Below are 20,989 nucleotides of genomic sequence, written 5' to 3' on the forward strand. Positions count from 1 at the left end.
AGTGTGCTGAGGCCTGCTAACCAGGCCCCAGCACCAGTGTTCTTTCCCTAACCTGTACTTTTGTATCCACAATTGGCAGACCCTGGCATCCAGATAAGTCCCTTGTAACTGGTACTTCTAGTACCAAGGGCCCTGATGCCAAGGAAGGTCTCTAAGGGCTGCAGCATGTCTTATGCCACCCTGGAGACCTCTCACTCAGCACAGACACCCTGCTTGCCAGCTTGTGTGTGCTGGTGAGGACAAAACGAGTAAGTCGACATGGCACTCCCCTCAGGGTGCCATGCCAGCCTCTCAATGCCTATGCAGTATAGGTAAGACACCCCTCTAGCAGGCCTTACAGCCCTAAGGCAGGGTGCACTATACCATAGGTGAGGGTACCAGTGCATGAGCATGGTACCCCTACAGTGTCTAAACAAAACCTTAGACATTGTAAGTGCAGGGTAGCCATAAGAGTATATGGTCTGGGAGTCTGTCAAACACGAACTCCACAGCACCATAATGGCTACACTGAAAACTGGGAAGTTTGGTATCAAACTTCTCAGCACAATAAATGCACACTGATGCCAGTGTACATTTTATTGTAAAATACACCACAGAGGGCACCTTAGAGGTGCCCCCTGAAACTTAACCGACTATCTGTGTAGGCTGACTAGTTCTAGCAGCCTGCCACAAACCGAGACATGTTGCTGGCCCCATGGGGAGAGTGCCTTTGTCACTCTGAGGCCAGTAACAAAGCCTGCACTGGGTGGAGATGCTAACACCTCCCCCAGGCAGGAGTTGTCACACCTGGCGGTGAGCCTCAAAGGCTCACCTCCTTTGTGCCAACCCAGCAGGACGCCCCAGCTAGTGGAGTTGCCCGCCCCCTCCGGCCAGGCCCCACTTTTGGCGGCAAGGCCGGAGAAAATAATGAGAATAACAAGGAGGAGTCACTGGCCAGTCAGGACAGCCCCTAAGGTGTCCTGAGCTGAGGTGACTCTAACTTTTAGAAATCCTCCATCTTGCAGATGGAGGATTCCCCCAATAGGGTTAGGATTGTGTCCCCCTCCCTTTGGGAGGAGGCACAAAGAGGTTGTACCCACCCTCAGGGCTAGTAGCCATTGGCTACTAACCCCCCAGACCTAAACACGCCCTTAAATTTAGTATTTAAGGGCTACCCTGAACCCTAGAAAATTAGATTCCTGTAACTACAAGAAGAAGGACTGCCTAGCTGAAAAACCCCTGCAGAGGAAGACCAGAAGACGACAACTGCCTTGGCTCCAGAAACTCACCGGCCTGTCTCCTGCCTTCCAAAGATCCTGCTCCAGCGACGCCTTCCAAAGGGACCAGCGACCTCGACATCCTCTGAGGACTGCCCCTGCTTCGAAAAGACAAGAAACTCCCGAGGACAGCGGACCTGCTCCAAGAAAGGCTGCAACTTTGTTTCCAGCAGCCTTGAAAGAACCCTGCAAGCTCCCCGCAAGAAGCGTGAGACTTGCAACACTGCACCCGGCGACCCCGACTCGGCTGGTGGAGATCCAACACCTCAGGAGGGACCCCAGGACTACTCTGATACTGTGAGTACCAAAACCTGTCCCCCCTGAGCCCCCACAGCGCCGCCTGCAGAGGGAATCCCGAGGCTTCCCCTGACCGCGACTCTTTGAACCTAAAGTCCCGACGCCTGGGAGAGACCCTGCACCCGCAGCCCCCAGGACCTGAAGGACCGGACTTTCACTGGAGGAGTGACCCCCAGGAGTCCCTCTCCCTTGACCAAGTGGAGGTTTCCCCGAGGAACCCCCCCCTTGCCTGCCTGCAGCGCTGAAGAGATCCCGAGATCTCCCATTGACTTCCATTACAAACCCGACGCTTGTTTCTACACTGCACCCGGCCGCCCCCGCGCTGCTGAGGGTGAAATTTCTGTGTGGGCTTGTGTCCCCCCCGGTGCCCTACAAAACCCCCCTGGTCTGCCCTCCGAAGACGCGGGTACTTACCTGCAAGCAGACCGGAACCGGGGCACCCCCTTCTCTCCATTCTAGCCTATGTGTTTTGGGCACCACTTTGAACTCTGCACCTGACCGGCCCTGAGCTGCTGGTGTGGTGACTTTGGGGTTGCTCTGAACCCCCAACGGTGGGCTACCTTGGACCAAGAACTAAGCCCTGTAAGTGTCTTACTTACCTGGTTAACCTAACAAATACTTACCTCCCCTAGGAACTGTGAAAATTGCACTGTGTCCACTTTTAAAACAGCTATTTGTGAATAACTTGAAAAGTATACATGCAATTTTGATGATTTGAAGTTCCTAAAGTACTTACCTGCAATACCTTTCGAATGAGATATTACATGTAGAATTTGAACCTGTGGTTCTTAAAATAAACTAAGAAAAGATATTTTTCTATATAAAAACCTATTGGCTGGATTTGTCTCTGAGTGTGTGTACCTCATTTATTGTCTATGTGTATGTACAACAAATGCTTAACACTACTCCTTGGATAAGCCTACTGCTCGACCACACTACCACAAAATAGAGCATTAGTATTATCTATTTTTACCACTATTTTACCTCTAAGGGGAACCCTTGGACTCTGTGCATGCTATTCCTTACTTTGAAATAGCACATACAGAGCCAACTTCCTACAGTAGTCTACAAAGTCAACCCAGGTCTGGCTCGAGGATTTTTGAGCCCCCCCTGAATCTAATCCTATACTCCTCAGTGGAGAATCCAAAGCCCTCAATCAGGGTACCCTTCATGAGGTCATAAGATTCTGCATCTTTTCCAGAGAGTGTGAGGAGTCTATCCCTACACTTTCCTGTGAACATTTCCCAAAGGAGAGCACCCCAGTGAGATTTGTTCACTTTTCTGGTTACACAAGCCCTCTCAAAAGCTGTGAACCATTTGGTGATGTCATCACCATCTTCATATTTAGTTACAATCCCTTTGGGGATTTTCAACATGTCAGGAGAATCTCTGACCCTATTTATGTTGCTGCCACCATTGATGGGTCCTAGGCCCATCTCTCGTCTTTCCCTTTCTATGGCTAGGATCTGTCTTTCCAAAGCCAATCTTTTGGCCATCCTGGCTAACTGGATGTCCTCTTCACTGGAGTTATCCTCAGTGATTTCAGAGAGGTTGGTCCCTCCTGTGAGGGAGCCAGCATCTCTGACTATTATGCCTGGAGTCAGGGCTTGCGAGGCCCTGTCCTCCCTAGATAGGACTCGTAGGGGGGAATCACCCTCCAAGTCACTATCATCAGCCTCTGAGTTGCCATCCTCAGAGGGGTTGGCCTTTTCAAACTCTGCCAACAGCTCCTGGAGCTGTAGTTTGGAAGGTCTGGGGCCCATTACTAATTTCTTTATTTTACAGAGTGACCTTAGCTCCCTCATCTTAAGATGGAGGTAAGGTGTGGTGTCGAGTTCCACCACATTCACATCTGTATTAGACATTATGCTTCTAAAAGTTGGAATACTTTTTACGAATCTAAAACTAGTTCTAGGTTCTAATTCAAACTTTCACAAACTTTTAAACTCTAAAAGGAAATGCTAAACAGGGACTAACACAAGGCCCTAGCAGGACTTTTAAGAATTTAGAAAAATTTCAAATTGCAAAAATCAATTTCTAATGACAATTTTTGGAATTTGTCGTGTGATCAGGTATTGGCTGAGTAGTCCAGCAAATGCAAAGTCTTGTACCCCACCGCTGATCCACCAATGTAGGAAGTTGGCTCTGTACGCACTATTTCAAAGTAAGGAATAGTATGCACAGAGTCCAAGGGTTCCCCTTAGAGGTAAGATAGTGGCAAAAAGAGATAATACTAATGCTCTATTTTGTGGTAGTGTGGTCGAGCAGTAGGCTTATCAAAGGAGTAGTGTTAAGCATTTGTTGTACATACACCCAGGCAATAAATGAGGAACACACACTCAGAGACAAATCCAGCCAATAGGTTTTGTTATAGAAAAATATATTTTCTTAGTTTATTTTAAGAACCACAGGTTCAAATTCTACATGTAATATCTCATTTGAAAGGTACTGCAGGTAAGTACTTTAGGAACTTGGAATCATTACATTAGCATGTATACTTTTCACATAAAACACAATAAGCTGTTTTAAAAGTGGACACAGTGCAATTTTCACAGTTCCTGGGGGAGGTAAGCTTTTGTTAGTTTTGTCGGGTAAGTAAATCACTTACAAGTCTCAGGTTTGGGTCCAAGGCAGCCCACCGTTGGGGGTTCAGAGCAACCCCAAAGTTACCACACCAGCAGCTCAGGGCCGGTCAGGTGCAGAGGTCAAAGAGGTGCCCAAAACGCATAGGCTTCAATGGAGAGAAGGGGGTGCCCCGGTTCCGGTCTGCCAGCAGGTAAGTACCCGCGTCTTCGGAGGGCAGACCAGGGGGGTTTTGTAAGGCACCGGGGGGGACAAGTCCACACAAAAAGTACACCCTCAGCGGCACTGGGGCGGCCGGGTGCAGTGTAGAAACAAGCGTCGGGTTTTCAATGGAAATCAATGAGAGATCAAGGGATTTCTTCAGCGTTGCAGGCAGGCAAGGGGGGGGCTCCTCCGGGTAGCCACCACCTGGGCAAGTGAGACGGCTTCCTGGGGGTCACTCCTGCACAGGAGTTCCGTTCCTTTAGGTGCTGGGGGCTGCGGGTGCAGGGTCTTTTCCAGCCGTCGGGAAATGGAGTTCAGGCAGTCGCGGTCAGGGGGAGCCTCGGGATTCCCTCTGCAGGCGTCGCTGTGGGGGCTCAGGGGGGACAACTTTGGTTACTCACGGTCTCTGAGTCGCCGGAGGGTCCTCCCTGAGGTGTTGGTTCTCCACCAGTCGAGTCGGGGTCGCCGGGTGCAGTATTGCAAGTCTCACGCTTCTTGCGGGGAGTTGCAGGGGTCTTTAAATCTGCTCCTTGAAACAAAGTTGCAGTTCTTTTGGAGCAGTGCCGCTGTCCTCAGGAGTTTCTTGGTCTCTTGGAAGCAGGACAGTCCTCTGAGGATTCAGAGGTCGCTGGTCCTGGAGAAAGCGTCGCTGGAGCAGGGTTCTTTAGAAGGCAGGAGACAGGCCGGTAGGACTGGGGCCAAAGCAGTTGGTGTCTTCTTTCTTCTTCTGCAGGGGGTTTTCAGCTCAGCAGTCTTCTTCTTCGGTAAGTTGCAGGAATCTAAATTCTTAGGTTCAGGGGAGCCCTTAAATACTAAATTTAAGGGCGTGTTTAGGTCTGGGGGGTTAGTAGCCAATGGCTACTAGCCCTGAGGGTGGGTACACCCTCTTTGTGCCTCCTCCCAAGGGGAGGGGGTTACATCCCTAATCCTATTGGGGAATCCTCCATCTGCAAGATGGAGGATTTCTAAAAGTTAGAGTCACTTCAGCTCAGGACACCTTAGGGGCTGTCCTGACTGGCCAGTGACTCCTCCTTGTTATTCTCATTTTTTTCTCCGGCCTTGCCGCCAAAAGTGGGGGCCGTGGCCGGAGGGGGCGGGCAACTCCACTAGCTGGAGTGTCCTGCGGTGCTGGCACAAAGGGGTGAGCCTTTGAGGCTCACCGCCAGGTGTGACAGCTCCTGCCTGGGGGAGGTGTTAGCATCTCCACCCAGTGCAGGCTTTGTTACTGGCCTCAGAGTGACAAAGGCACTCTCCCCATGGGGCCAGCAACATGTCTCGGTTGTGGCAGGCTGCTGGAACCAGTCAGCCTACACAGATAGTCGATTAAGGTTTCAGGGGGCACCTCTAAGGTGCCCTCTGGGGTGTATTTCACAATAAAATGTACACTGGCATCAGTGTGCATTTATTGTGCTGAGAAGTTTGATACCAAACTTCCCAGTTTTCAGTGTAGCCATTATGGTGCTGAGGAGTTCGTGTAAAACAGACTCCCAGACCATATACTCTTATGGCTACCCTGCACTTACAATGTCTAAGGTATTGCTTAGACACTGTAGGGGCACAAGGCTCATGCACTGGTGCCCTCAGCTATGGTATAGTGCACCCTGCCTTAGGGCTGTAAGGCCTGCTAGAGGGGTGACTTATCTATACCTGCATAGGCAGTGAGAGGCTGGCATGGCACCCTGAGGGGAGTGCCATGTCGACTTACTCGTTTTGTTCTCACCAGCACACACAAGCTGGCAAGCAGGGTGTCTGTGCTGAGTGAGGGGTCTCCAGGGTGGCATAAGATATGCTGCAGCCCTTAGAGACCTTCCTTGGCATCAGGGCCCTTGGTACCAGGGGTACCATTTACAAGGGACTTATCTGGATGCCAGGGTGTGCCAATTGTGGATACAAAAGTACAGGTTAGGGAAAGAACACTGGTGCTGGGGCCTGGTTAGCAGGCCTCAGCACACTTTCAATTCAAAACATAGCATCAGCAAAGGCAAAAAGTCAGGGGGTAACCATGCCAAGGAGGCATTTCCTTACACCCGTCAATATAGTATATAAGAGCTCTTAATTTAGAATGTGTGCAATGCTCTTTCTGCAAGGGTTGGTTCTAAGAAATGTCCTGTCCTTGTGGACCTCAAAGAATGGCTCTGCAGAGTGAGTGCCTGCAGTTCTCTAATGCATTTAAGAGAGGTAATAGCCACCACAAAGGCCCCCTCTCTCTTCCAGGATAGCAACTGAAGAGGACATGAATGTACATGTTCAAATGGTGGTCCATGAGTCTAGTGAGGAGTACACTGAAATTCCACGAGAGGGGAAGGCACTCCCGGGCGATGGCTACAAGACAGTCCTTGAAGGTCTTAATCACCGAAACTCTAAAGAGATGAATGTTCCCTGTTTGGCATGTAGGCTGCAACCAGCCAAGTGTAAAACGATGGAGTTGTGGGAGAAGCCTGCTTTTTGCAAATGTTTGCAAAATATCCGATAATACCCTGTATCATAGGCTTTAAAAAGTTAGGCTGTTAAAAATGCAGTGAACAAACATTTTCCATTTTACCGTGTAGCAAACCAGTGTTGTGGGTCATTGGCCTCTTTTAAGGTAGACATACATTCTTGGGGAAGGCTGTGGTACTGGATTTTAGGATCCCAAGTGCCAAATTGCAAGGGTGAGCTGCCTGGGATCCAGATGCCTCAATCAACCTTGCCTCTGTGCAACAAGGTCCAGCCCGATCAGGAGTCTATTGTGATGGCTGATGGACCTCTCCAGGAGTGTGTAGTACCAGTGTGTCCGGCACAGGGGTAAGCTACCAGAATGATGGTTAGTGATGTTGATCTCAGTTTCCCCAGCACATAGGGAAGCACGGGGAGAAGTGCAGAAGTTTAGGCAAATATCTCTGCTCAATTCATCAATAGTGCATTGGGGAAGTTTGCATTTTGGTGGAATGCAAACAGGATTTTCGTTAGGAAGCCCAACAGTTGTATAAACATGTTAAGGACCTGGGTATCGTGGACTTGACGCATCTTGTTGAGCTGGCCTGTTCGTCTGTTATCTACCCCCAAGAGATGCTCTGCCCTGAGGTGAATGTTGTTGTGGCGAGCCCAATGCCAAACCTCCTGGGCTAACTGAGACAGCTGAGAGGTGTGTATGCCACCTTGCCTCTCTAGGTTGTATATGGCATTCATTCTGTCTGTCTTGATGAGGACTACTTTGTCTCAAATTAATTGTAAGAAAGTTCTGAGAGCTCAGTGAATGACTAGCAACTCCATGTAGTTGATCAATGGATCAATCTGTCGAGAGGGACACATTCCCTGGGCAGTTATTTTGAAATCCACATCCCATCCCATGAGGAAGATGTCTGCAGTGATGGCAATTTGCTGTATCGGGTGTGCAAGAAGCCTGCCTTGCAGCAAGGTGTTGCTTTTCCACCACTGTGGAGAGCAATACACCTTGGCCTGTATCAACACTATACCATCCCAGTGACCATCCGCTTGAGACCAGTGAACCATGAGGCACTCTTGGAGGGGGGTGCATATGAAGCCCTGCATGTGAAAAGAAATTGCATTTCAGGAAGTCATCATCCCTAAATAGTGCATGACAGTCCGCACTGTGGGCTGACGATTGGGTTGAAAAAGAGGTAGCAGATGCTGAAAAGTTGTGAGACTGCTGGCCGGGGTAATCTTTTCCTGTACCTGTGTCCTACATCCACCCTAGGGTGGGATTTGTATAAGCTGTAGGTGGGAATTGGTGTCGTATATGGTGAACCCCTACTGTAGCAGGGTCACCATTGTTTGTGTGTGTGCTAGACACTGCAGCTTGCTGCTGCTCTTGATCAGCCAATCACACTAGCAGAAAATACATGAATGCTGTAAGGAAATGCCTCCTTGGCATGGTTGCCCCCTGACTTTTTGCCTTTGCTGATGCTATGTTTACAATTGAAAGTGTGCTGAGGCCTGCTAACCAGGCCCCAGCACCAGTGTTCTTTCCCTAACCTGTACTTTTGTATCCACAATTGGCAGACCCTGGCATCCAGATAAGTCCCTTGTAACTGGTACTTCTAGTACCAAGGGCCCTGATGCCAAGGAAGGTCTCTAAGGGCTGCAGCATGTCTTATGCCACCCTGGAGACCTCTCACTCAGCACAGACACACTGCTTGCCAGCTTGTGTGTGCTAGTGAGGACAAAACGAGTAAGTCCACATGGCACTCCCCTCAGGGTGCCATGCCAGCCTCTCACTGCCTATGCAGTATAGGTAAGACACCCCTCTAGCAGGCCTTACAGCCCTAAGGCAGGGTGCACTATACCATAGGTGAGGGTACCAGTGCATGAGCATGGTACCCCTACAGTGTCTAAACAAAACCTTAGACATTGTAAGTGCAGGGTAGCCATAAGAGTATATGGTCTGGGAGTCTGTCAAACACGAACTCCACAGCACCATAATGGCTACACTGAAAACTGGGAAGTTTGGTATCAAACTTCTCAGCACAATAAATGCACACTGATGCCAGTGTACATTTTATTGCAAAATACACCCCAGAGGGCACCTTAGAGGTGCCCCCTGAAACTTAACCGACTATCTGTGAAGGCTGACTAGTTACAGCAGCCTGCCACACTAGAGACATGTTGCTGGCCCCATGGGGAGAGTGCCTTTGTCACTCTGAGGCCAGTAACAAAGCCTGCACTGGGTGGAGATGCTAACACCTCCCCCAGGCAGGAGCTGTAACACCTGGCGGTGAGCCTCAAAGGCTCACCCCTTTGTCACAGCACCGCAGGACACTCCAGCTAGTGGAGTTGCCCGCCCCCTCCGGCCCGGCCCCCACTTTTGGCGGCAAGGCCGGAGAAAATAATGAGAATAACAAGGAGGAGTCACTGGCCAGTCAGGACAGCCCCTAAGGTGTCCTGAGCTGAGGTGACTCTAACTTTTAGAAATCCTCCATCTTGCAGATGGAGGATTCCCCCAATAGGGTTAGGATTGTGACCCCCTCCCCTTGGGAGGAGACACAAAGAGGGTGTACCCACCCTCAGGGCTAGTAGCCATTGGCTACTAACCCCCCAGACCTAAACACGCCCTTAAATTTAGTATTTAAGGGCTACCTTGAACCCTAGAAAATTAGATTCCTGCAAACTACAAGAAGAAGGACTGCCTAGCTGAAAACCCCTGCAGAGGAAGACCAGAAGACGACAACTGCCTTGGCTCCAGAAACTCACCGGCCTGTCTCCTGCCTTCCAAAGAACTCTGCTCCAGCGACGCCTTCCAAGGGACCAGCGACCTCTGAATCCTCTGAGGACTGCCCTGCTTCGAAAAAGACAAGAAACTCCCGAGGACAGCGGACCTGCTCCAAAAAGACTGCAACTTTGTTTCAAGAAGCAGCTTTAAAGAATCCTGCAACTCCCCGCAAGAAGCGTGAGACTTGCAACACTGCACCCGGCGACCCTGACTCGGCTGGTGGAGAACCAACACCTCAGGGAGGACCCCCGGACTACTCTACGACTGTGAGTACCAAAACCTGTCCCCCCTGAGCCCCCACAGCGCCGCCTGCAGAGGGAATCCCGAGGCTTCCCCTGACCGCGACTCTCTGAAACCTAAGTCCCGACGCCTGGAAAAGACCCTGCACCCGCAGCCCCCAGGACCTGAAGGACCGGACTTTCACTGGAGAAGTGACCCCCAGGAGTCCCTCTCCCTTGCCCAAGTGGAGGTTTCCCCGAGGAAGCCCCCCCTTGCCTGCCTGCAGCGCTGAAGAGATCCGTTGATCTCTCATAGACTAACATTGCGAACCCGACGCTTGTTTCTACACTGCACCCGGCCGCCCCCGCGCCGCTGAGGGTGAAATTTCTGTGTGGGCTTGTGTCCCCCCCGGTGCCCTACAAAACCCCCCTGGTCTGCCCTCCGAAGACGCGGGTACTTACCTGCAAGCAGACCGGAACCGGGGCACCCCCTTCTCTCCATTCTAGCCTATGCGTTTTGGGCACCACTTTGAACTCTGCACCTGACCGGCCCTGAGCTGCTGGTGTGGTGACTTTGGGGTTGCTCTGAACCCCCAACGGTGGGCTACCTTGGACCAAGAACTGAACCCTGTAAGTGTCTTACTTACCTGGTAAAACTAACAAAAACTTACCTCCCCCAGGAACTGTGAAAATTGCACTAAGTGTCCACTTTTAAAGTAGCTATTTGTGAATAACTTGAAAAGTATACATGCAATTGAAATGATTCAAAGTTCCTAATGTACTTACCTGCAATACCTTTCAAACAAGATATTACATGTTAAATTTGAACCTGTGGTTCTTAAAATAAACTAAGAAAAGATATTTTTCTATACAAAACCTATTGGCTGGATTTGTCTGAGTGTGTGTACCTCATTTATTGTCTATGTGTATGTACAACAAATGCTTAACACTACTCCTTGGATAAGCCTACTGCTCGACCACACTACCACAAAATAGAGCATTAGTATTATCTATTTTTACCACTATTTTACCTCTAAGGGGAACCCTTGGACTCTGTGCATGCTATTCCTTACTTTGAAATAGCACATACAGAGCCAACTTCCTACATTGGTGTATCAGCGGTGGGGTACAAGACTTTGCATTTGCTGGACTACTCAGCCAATACCTGATCACACGACAAATTCCAAAATTGTCATTAGAAATTGATTTTTGCAATTTGAAAAGTTTTCTAAATTCTTAAAAGACCTGCTAGGGCCTTGTGTTAGATCCTGTTTAGCATTTCTTTTAGAGTTTAAAAGTTTGTAAAAGTTTGAATTAGATTCTAGAACCAGTTGTAGATTCTTAAAAAGTATTCCAACTTTTAGAAGCAAAATGTCTAGCACAGATGTGACTGTGGTGGAACTCGACACCACACCTTACCTCCATCTTAAGATGAGGGAGCTAAGGTCACTCTGTAAAATAAAGAAAATAACAATGGGCCCCAAACCTACCAAAATACAGCTCCAGGAGCTTTTGGCAGAGTTTGAAAAGGCCAACCCCTCTGAGGGTGGCAACTCAGAGGAAGAGGATAGTGACTTGGAGGAAAATTCCCCCCTACCAGTCCTATCTAGGGAGAACAGGGTCTCTCAAACCCTGACTCCAAAAATAATAGTCAGAGATGCTGGTTCCCTCACAGGAGAGACCAACACCTCTGAAATCACTGAGGATAACCCCAGTGAAGAGGACATCCAGTTAGCCAGGATGGCCAAAAGATTGGCTTTGGAAAGACAGATCCTAGCCATAGAGAGGGAAAGACAAGAGATGGGCCTAGGACCCATCAATGGTGGCAGCAACATAAATAGGGTCAGAGATTCTCCTGACATGTTGAAAATCCCTAAAGGGATTGTAACTAAATATGAAGATGGTGATGACATCACCAAATGGTTCACAGCTTTTGAGAGGGCTTGTGTAACCAGAAAAGTGAACAGATCTCACTGGGGTGCTCTCCTTTGGGAAATGTTCACAGGAAAGTGTAGGGATAGACTCCTCACACTCTCTGGACAAGATGCAGAATCTTATGACCTCATGAAGGGTACCCTGATTGAGGGCTTTGGATTCTCCACTGAGGAGTATAGGATTAGATTCAGGGGGGCTCAAAAATCCTCGAGCCAGACCTGGGTTGACTTTGTAGACTACTCAGTAAAAACACTAGATGGTTGGATTCAAGGCAGTGGTGTAAGTAATTATGATGGGCTGTACAATTTATTTGTGAAAGAACACCTGTTAAGTAATTGTTTCAATGATAAACTGCATCAGCATCTGGTAGACCTAGGACCAATTTCTCCCCAAGAATTGGGAAAGAAGGCGGACCATTGGGTCAAGACTAGGGTGTCCAAAACTTCCACAGGGGGTGACCAAAAGAAAGGGGTCACAAAACCTCCCCAGGGGAAAGGTGGTGAGACAGCCAAAAATAAAAATAGTCAAGAGTCTTCTAAAGGCCCCCAAAAACCTGCACAGGAGGGTGGGCCCAGAGCCTCTTCACAAAACAATCCTGGGTACAAGGGTAAAAACTTTGATCCCAAAAAGGCCTGGTGACGAAACTGTAGTCAGTCTGGACACCAAACTGGAGACAAGGCCTGTCCCAAGAAAAGTTCCACTCCAAACTCCAATCCAGGTAACACTGGAATGGCTAGTCTCCAAGTGGGATCAACAGTGTGCCCAGAGCAAATCAGGGTCCACACTGAAGCTACTCTAGTCTCTGAGGGTGGGGTGGATTTAGCCACACTAGCTGCCTGGCCCCCTAACATGCAAAAATACAGGCAGCAGCTCTTTATTAATGGGACAAGTGTAGAGGGCCTGAGGGATACAGGTGCCAGTGTCACCATGGTGACAGAGAAACTGGTTTCCCCTGGCCAATACCTGACTGGAAAAACTTATACAGTCACCAATGCTGACAATCAAACTAAAGCACATCCCATGGCAATGGTAACTTTAGAATGGGGAGGGGTCAATGGCCTGAAACAGGTGGTGGTCTCCTCAAACATCCCAGTAGACTGTCTGCTTGGAAATGACCTGGAGTCCTCAGCATGGGCTGAGGTAGAACTAAAAACCCATGCAGCCATGCTGGGTATCCCTGAACTGGTGTGTGTAAAAACAAGAGCACAATGCAAGGCACAGGGTGAAAAAGTAGAGCTGGAGTCTGGAAAAATGGCCCAGCCTACCAAGAGAAAAGGAAAGTCAGTTGGGAAACCAACTGCAACACAGTCAGAAAAAGGGAACCTCTCTTCTCAGGAAGAAGTTCTGCCCTCTGAGGGAACTGAGCCTTTGGAGCTTGAACCTTATCAGGTTGAGCTCTTGGGCCCAGGGGGACCCTCAAGGGAGGAGCTGTGTAAGGGACAAGAAACCTGTCCCTCTCTTGAAGGCCTTAGGCAGCAAGCTGCTGAAGAGTCCAAGGGCAAGAAAAATGGAACACATAGGGTCTATTGGGAAGATGGACTCCTGTACACTGAGGCCAGAGACCCCAAACCTGGTGCCACTAGGAGAGTGGTAGTGCCTCAGTCGTTCAGAGAGTTTATTCTGACCTTAGCCCATGTTATTCCCCTTGCTGGGCATTTGGGACAAACCAAGACGTGGGAGAGGTTAGTCAACCACTTCTACTGGCCCAATATGTCCCAGAAGGTTAAGGAGTTTTGCCTCTCCTGCCCCACCTGTCAATCCAGTGGTAAGACAGGTGGGCACCCAAAGGCCCCCCTCATTCCACTTCCAGTGGTGGGGGGTCCCCTTTGAAAGAGTGGGTGTGGACATAGTTGGTCCACTGGAACCTCCCACAGCCTCAGGAAATATGTACATCCTAGTAGTAGTGGATCATGCTACTAGGTATCCTGAAGCTATTCCCCTTAGGTCGACTACTGCCCCTGCACTAGCCAAGGCCCTCATTGGTATCTTTACCAGAGTGGGTTTCCCTAAGGAGGTGGTGTCTGACAGAGGTACCAACTTCATGTCAGCATACCTAAAACACATGTGGAATGAGTGTGGAGTGACTTACAAATTCACTACACCATACCATCCACAAACTAATGGCTTAGTTGAGAGATTCAACAAGACATTAAAAGGTATGATCATGGGGCTCCCAGAAAAACTCAAAAGGAGATGGGATGTCCTCTTGCCATGTCTGCTTTTCGCTTACAGAGAGGTGCCACAGAAGGGAGTAGGATTCTCACCCTTTGAACTTCTGTTTGGTCACCCTGTAAGGGGACCACTTGCTCTTGTTAAAGAAGGCTGGGAGAGACCTCTTCATGAGCCTAAACAAGACATAGTGGACTATGTACTTGGCCTTCGCTCTAGAATGGCAGAGTACATGGAAAAGGCAACCAAAAACCTTGAGGCCAGCCAACAGCTCCAGAAGTTTTGGTATGACCAAAAGGCTGCACTGGTTGAGTTCCAACCAGGACAGAAAGTATGGGTTCTGGAGCCTGTGGCTCCCAGGGCACTCCAGGACAAATGGAGTGGCCCTTACCCAGTGCTAGAAAGGAAGAGTCAGGTCACCTACCTGGTGGACCTGGGCACAAGCAGGAGCCCCAAGAGGGTGATCCATGTGAACCGCCTTAAGCTCTTCCATGACAGGGCTGATGTGAATCTGTTGATGGTAACAGATGAGGATCAGGAGGCAGAGAGTGAACCTCTCCCTGATCTTCTGTCATCAGACCCAAAAGATGGCTCAGTAGATGGAGTGATCTACTCAGACACCCTCTCTGGCCAACAGCAAGCTGATTGTAGGAGAGTCCTACAACAGTTTCCTGAACTCTTCTCCTTAACCCCTGGTCAGACACCCCTGTGTACCCATGATGTGGACACAGGAGACAGCATGCCTGTCAAAAACAAAATCTTTAGACAGTCTGACCATGTTAAGGAAAGCATCAAGGTGGAAGTCCACAAGATGCTGGAATTGGGAGTAATTGAGCGCTCTGACAGCCCCTGGGCTAGCCCAGTGGTCTTAGTCCCCAAACCTCACACCAAAGATGGAAAGAAAGAGATGAGGTTTTGTGTGGATTACAGAGGGCTCAATTCTGTCACCAAGACAGATGCTCATCCAATTCCTAGAGCTGACGAGCTCATAGATAAATTAGGTGCTGCCAAATTCTTAAGTACCTTTGACTTGACAGCAGGGTACTGGCAAATAAAAATGGCACCTGGAACAAAAGAGAAAACAGCATTCTCCACACCTGATGGGCATTATCAGTTTACTGTTATGCCCTTTGGTTTAAAGAATGCCCCTGCCACCTTCCAAAGGTTGGTGAATCAAGTCCTTGCTGGCTTGGAGTCCTTTAGCACAGCTTATCTTGATGATATTGCTGTCTTTAGCTCCACCTGGCAGGATCACCTGGTCCACCTGAAGAAGGTTTTGAAGGCTCTGCAATCTGCAGGCCTCTCTATCAAGGCATCCAAATGCCAGATAGGGCAGGGAACTGTGGTTTACTTGGGCCACCTTGTAGGTGGAGGCCAAGTTCAGCCACTCCAACCCAAGATCCAGACTATTCTGGACTGGGTAGCTCCAAAAACCCAGACTCAAGTCAGGGCATTCCTTGGCTTGACTGGGTATTACAGGAGGTTTGTGAAGGGATATGGATCCATTGTGACAACCCTCACTGAACTCACCTCCAAGAAAATGCCCAAGAAAGTGAACTGGACTGTGGAATGCCAACAGGCCTTTGACACCCTGAAACAAGCAATGTGCTCAGCACCAGTTCTAAAAGCTCCAGATTATTCTAAGCAGTTCATTGTGCAGACAGATGCCTCTGAACATGGGATAGGGGCAGTTTTGTCCCAAACAAATGATGATGGCCTTGACCAGCCTGTTGCTTTCATTAGCAGGAGGTTACTCCCCAGGGAGCAGCGTTGGAGTGCCATTGAGAGGGAGGCCTTTGCTGTGGTTTGGTCCCTGAAGAAGCTGAGACCATACCTCTTTGGGACTCACTTCCTAGTTCAAACTGACCACAGACCTCTCAAATGGCTGATGCAAATGAAAGGTGAAAATCCTAAACTGTTGAGGTGGTCCATCTCCCTACAGGGAATGGACTTTATAGTGGAACACAGACCTGGGACTGCCCATGCCAATGCAGATGGCCTTTCCAGGTTCTTCCACTTAGAAAATGAAGACTCTCTTGGGAAAGGTTAGTCTCATCCTCTTTCGTTTGGGGGGGGGTTGTGTAAGGAAATGCCTCCTTGGCATGGTTGCCCCCTGACTTTTTGCCTTTGCTGATGCTATGTTTACAATTGAAAGTGTTCTGAGGCCTGCTAACCAGGCCCCAGCACCAGTGTTCTTTCCCTAACCTGTACTTTTGTATCCACAATTGGCAGACCCTGGCATCCAGATAAGTCCCTTGTAACTGGTACTTCTAGTACCAAGGGCCCTGATGCCAAGGAAGGTCTCTAAGGGCTGCAGCATGTCTTATGCCACCCTGGAGACCTCTCACTCAGCACAGACACACTGCTTGCCAGCTTGTGTGTGCTAGTGAGGACAAAACGAGTAAGTCCACATGGCACTCCCCTCAGGGTGCCATGCCAGCCTCTCACTGCCTATGCAGTATAGGTAAGACACCCCTCTAGCAGGCCTTACAGCCCTAAGGCAGGGTGCACTATACCATAGGTGAGGGTACCAGTGCATGAGCATGGTACCCCTACAGTGTCTAAACAAAACCTTAGACATTGTAAGTGCAGGGTAGCCATAAGAGTATATGGTCTGGGAGTCTGTCAAACACGAACTCCACAGCACCATAATGGCTACACTGAAAACTGGGAAGTTTGGTATCAAACTTCTCAGCACAATAAATGCACACTGATGCCAGTGTACATTTTATTGCAAAATACACCCCAGAGGGCACCTTAGAGGTGCCCCCTGAAACTTAACCGACTATCTGTGTAGGCTGACTAGTTCCAGCAGCCTGCCACACTAGAGACATGTTGCTGGCCCCATGGGGAGAGTGCCTTTGTCACTCTGAGGCCAGTAACAAAGCCTGCACTGGGTGGAGATGCTAACACCTCCCCCAGGCAGGAGCTGTAACACCTGGCGGTGAGCCTTAAAGGCTCACCCCTTTGTCACAGCACCGCAGGACACTCTAGCTAGTGGAGTTGCCCGCCCCCTCCGGCCCGGCCCCCACTTTTGGCGGCAAGGCCGGAGAAAATAATGAGAATAACAAGGAGGAGTCACTGGCCAGTCAGGACAGCCCCTAAGGTGTCCTGAGCTGAGGTGACTAACTTTTAGAAATCCTCCATCTTGCAGATGGAGGATTCCCCCAATAGGGTTAGGATTGTGACCCCCTCCCCTTGGGAGGAGACACAAAGAGGGTGTACCCACCCTCAGGGCTAGTAGCCATTGGCTACTAACCCCCCAGACCTAAACACGCCCTTAAATTTAGTATTTAAGGGCTACCCTGAACCCTAGAAAATTAGATTCCTGCAAACTACAAGAAGAAGGACTGCCTAGCTGAAAACCCCTGCAGAGGAAGACCAGAAGACGACAACTGCCTTGGCTCCAGAAACTCACCGGCCTGTCTCCTGCCTTCCAAAGAACTCTGCTCCAGCGACGCCTTCCAAGGGACCAGCGACCTCTGAATCCTCTGAGGACTGCCCTGCTTCGAAAAAGACAAGAAACTCCCGAGGACAGCGGACCTGCTCCAAAAAGACTGCAACTTTGTTTCAAGAAGCAGCTTTAAAGAATCCTGCAACTCCCCGCAAGAAGCGTGAGACTTGCAACACTGCACCCGGCGACCCCGACTCGGCTGGTGGAGAACCAACACCTCAGGGAGGACCCCCGGACTACTCTACGACTGTGAGTACCAAAACCTGTCCCCCCCCTGAGCCCCCACAGCGCCGCCTGCAGAGGGAATCCCGAGGCTTCCCCTGACCGCGACTCTCTGAAACCTAAGTCCCGACGCCTGGAAAAGACCCTGCACCCGCAGCCCCCAGGACCTGAAGGACCGGACTTTCACTGGAGAAGTGACCCCCAGGAGTCCCTCTCCCTTGCCCAAGTGGAGGTTTCCCCGAGGAAGCCCCCCCTTGCCTGCCTGCAGCGCTGAAGAGATCCGTTGATCTCTCATAGACTAACATTGCGAACCCGACGCTTGTTTCTACACTGCACCCGGCCGCCCCCGCGCCGCTGAGGGTGAAATTTCTGTGTGGGCTTGTGTCCCCCCCGGTGCCCTACAAAACCCCCCTGGTCTGCCCTCCGAAGACGCGGGTACTTACCTGCAAGCAGACAGGAACCGGGGCACCCCCTTCTCTCCATTCTAGCCTATGCGTTTTGGGCACCACTTTGAACTCTGCACCTGACCGGCCCTGAGCTGCTGGTGTGGTGACTTTGGGGTTGCTCTGAACCCCCAACGGTGGGCTACCTTGGACCAAGAACTGAACCCTGTAAGTGTCTTACTTACCTGGTAAAACTAACAAAAACTTACCTCCCCCAGGAACTGTGAAAATTGCACTGTGTCCACTTTTAAAGTAGCTATTTGTCAATAACTTGAAAAGTATACATGCAATTGAAATGATTCAAAGTTCCTAATGTACTTACCTGCAATACCTTTCAAACAAGATATTACATGTTAAATTTGAACCTGTGGTTCTTAAAATAAACTAAGAAAAGATATTTTTCTATACAAAACCTATTGGCTGGATTTGTCTCTGAGTGTGTGTACCTCATTTATTGTCTATGTGTATGTACAACAAATGCTTAACACTACTCCTTGGATAAGCCTACTGCTCGACCACACTACCACAAAATAGAGCATTAGTATTATCTATTTTTACCACTATTTTACCTCTAAGGGGAACCCTTGGACTCTCTGCATGCTATTCCTTACTTTGAAATAGCACATACAGAGCCAACTTCCTACAAATGCCCTTTTTTCGCAAATGTGCAGCCATCTCTGCTGGAGATTTTGTAAACATCCTTGGAGTTGTGGTGACTCAGAATTAAAGTACTCTGAATTGGTAGTGTTGTTCACTATCACAAATAATGGGTACTGTCAAGGAGCAGGGTGGATGGGTATGCTGAAATAGGCTTTCTTGAGCTCCAGTGTCATCATGAAATCACCCTGTTGAAAAAGGACGGAGGAGTAAAATCCTGAAGAGTTGTCAAGCAAAAATATTCTGATAGGATGTAGTGGGTGAGGGGCCTGAGGTCGAGGATGAGCCTGAGAGTGATCCTTTTAGGGATGAGAAAGTATAAGGATTAGACTCCACTCACGTGGTGTAGACACCCTTCTGTAGGAGGCTGTGCACTTCTTTCTAAAGGAAGTAGAAGGGAGAGAGAGAGTGTGTGTGTGTGTAACTACTTTAACAACTGCTAGGACACACTTATCAGACGTGATGCCCGCCCAGTGAGAGGAAATACCAGCAGGAGAAAGTAAGGTTTCTGGCAACTAATTCAAGTGCACATATTCTTCAATATTAGCCTTGCTTGTTGAGAACCTCAATAAAATCATGCTGTCTTCTACATGAAATCAATCACTTGGAGCCTGATTTAGAGTTTGGCGGATGGGGTTACTCTATCACAAACATGACTGATACCCCCATCCACCGTATTACAATTCCATTATATCCTATGAACTTCGTAATACAGTGGACGGGCTATCGGTCACGTTTGTGATGGAGTAACCTGTCCATCAACCTCCAAATCAGGCCCTTAATCTATCAGTAGGCAGTTAATGTAGAAGATAAACACAGCGATGGATAATGGTGATAGTATACAAGTAGGTAGAGATGGAGTGGTCTACTTTAAATAGCTGTTCTTGTTTGTTTTCTTAGTAGAGAAAACATGGCAACTAATTTATTGCTGCTTTAATTCCTGCTGACTATACTAGCTAGCTCTGTAGCATGGAGTAGTGCACCTTATCAAAAACTATAATCATCAACATAGATCATTGACATCTATCTGGCTTCACCATAAGACCATGCCATGTTTTAAGAAATGCAAACATGCCCTCTTGTCATAGTCTGACTTTAGACTGACTGTGATTGAGGTCACTGTAGTCCTCAGGTGACAAGTTGTAATGCTGCAAACCTCTTTAATAATTTTCCCATCAATGTAACATTTGCTACTGGGTTAAACCTTGCTGGACTATCTGGCTCCAAGGATTCTTTTTTCCCCAAGAAGGCTGGGGACAGTTATGGCTTTATTTAGACGAGCCAGGCCACTGACTGATTACTAGTGCAATTTTTGCTGAAAATTGAGCAAAAGAGAAAACATTAACTCAATTAAATTATGGTTTTGATGATTTGATAATTAACCTGTTGGAAACGTAGCTGAATAGATGAAATAGTTTGGAATACGTGGCAAAGCGGATGCTATTTCTGGGCAAGAAGAGCGAGGAGACAACATATTTAGATTGCAATCCAGTTTTGCCATTGCCAAGATTTATCATCAAAATTTTGCTACAATGACTGACCAGGTACTTACCTAAAAAACGAGTGAAAATGTTAATAAAATATGTAACACGAGTGACAGAAGACTGCTTGGATGAGTTGCCTGCTTTATTGTCCCAATACTGTACTTTGTATTGTGTAGTGTCTCATGGAAAGTGAGACTTTGTCATTGTATGTGTTGCTGTTCTTGCAGTGGGTTGGCCAGTTAATTAAGTTTTCATTACAGGTCAACCACTTCCCAGGATGCCTCTTATGAGGCAGGTTTAAGTCATAAAGACTGTTACGAAGGACTTACTTCTTATTGGGTGTCTCAGCGAAGCACTTCAGAGAGGAAGTCTCTACAACTGTCTCACAAAATGTGACCACTGGATCTGCCACCTACAAAATCAGAACACAGTTGGCATCTTAATACACACATAGCTGCAATTTCAATAGCAGTAGAAATATAGGTACTGATCACACACACAAGGGAACATGAGAGTACAGTACAATGAGAGGGAGGCACTACAGCACAGATCTTTAATTAGGCACAAAATTAACACACCAAGGAATGCATAATAAAAAAAACTTCATTTGTTGTTGCATGCTACAGCACTCCCTTCACATTAAATTGCTGAAGATACAGGAATTTGTACATAAGACAAAACAGAAGATGTGAACAGACTGCCTAAAATAAGATATTCAGCAGGATAGAATGATAGACAGTCAGGTGAAGAAATTATGATGGGCAGGGAGAGAAAAAAAAAAAAGGACATTGTTCTATATAATTCACAGCTGTACGATGCAATTGTCTCTTGTAAATAAATGGCTCCCTGTTGCAGTTA

At 48.5% G+C, this 20,989-nt stretch overlaps 1 protein-coding gene across 2 annotated transcripts in view; it reads right to left on the bottom strand.

Moving 5' to 3' along the window:
• Positions 1-20,989, bottom strand: part of EFTUD2 (elongation factor Tu GTP binding domain containing 2) — a 346,977-nt gene that overhangs the window by 54,116 nt on the left and 271,872 nt on the right. For both annotated transcript variants that reach the window (XM_069237938.1, XM_069237936.1), the window contains exon 20: positions 20,461-20,543. In XM_069237938.1, coding sequence (XP_069094039.1) covers positions 20,461-20,543 — 83 coding nt within the window. The remainder of the gene's footprint in view (positions 1-20,460; positions 20,544-20,989) is intronic.

The sequence above is a fragment of the Pleurodeles waltl genome, chromosome 6 (assembly GCF_031143425.1).
Source record: "Pleurodeles waltl isolate 20211129_DDA chromosome 6, aPleWal1.hap1.20221129, whole genome shotgun sequence".
Lineage (NCBI taxonomy): Eukaryota > Metazoa > Chordata > Amphibia > Caudata > Salamandridae > Pleurodeles > Pleurodeles waltl.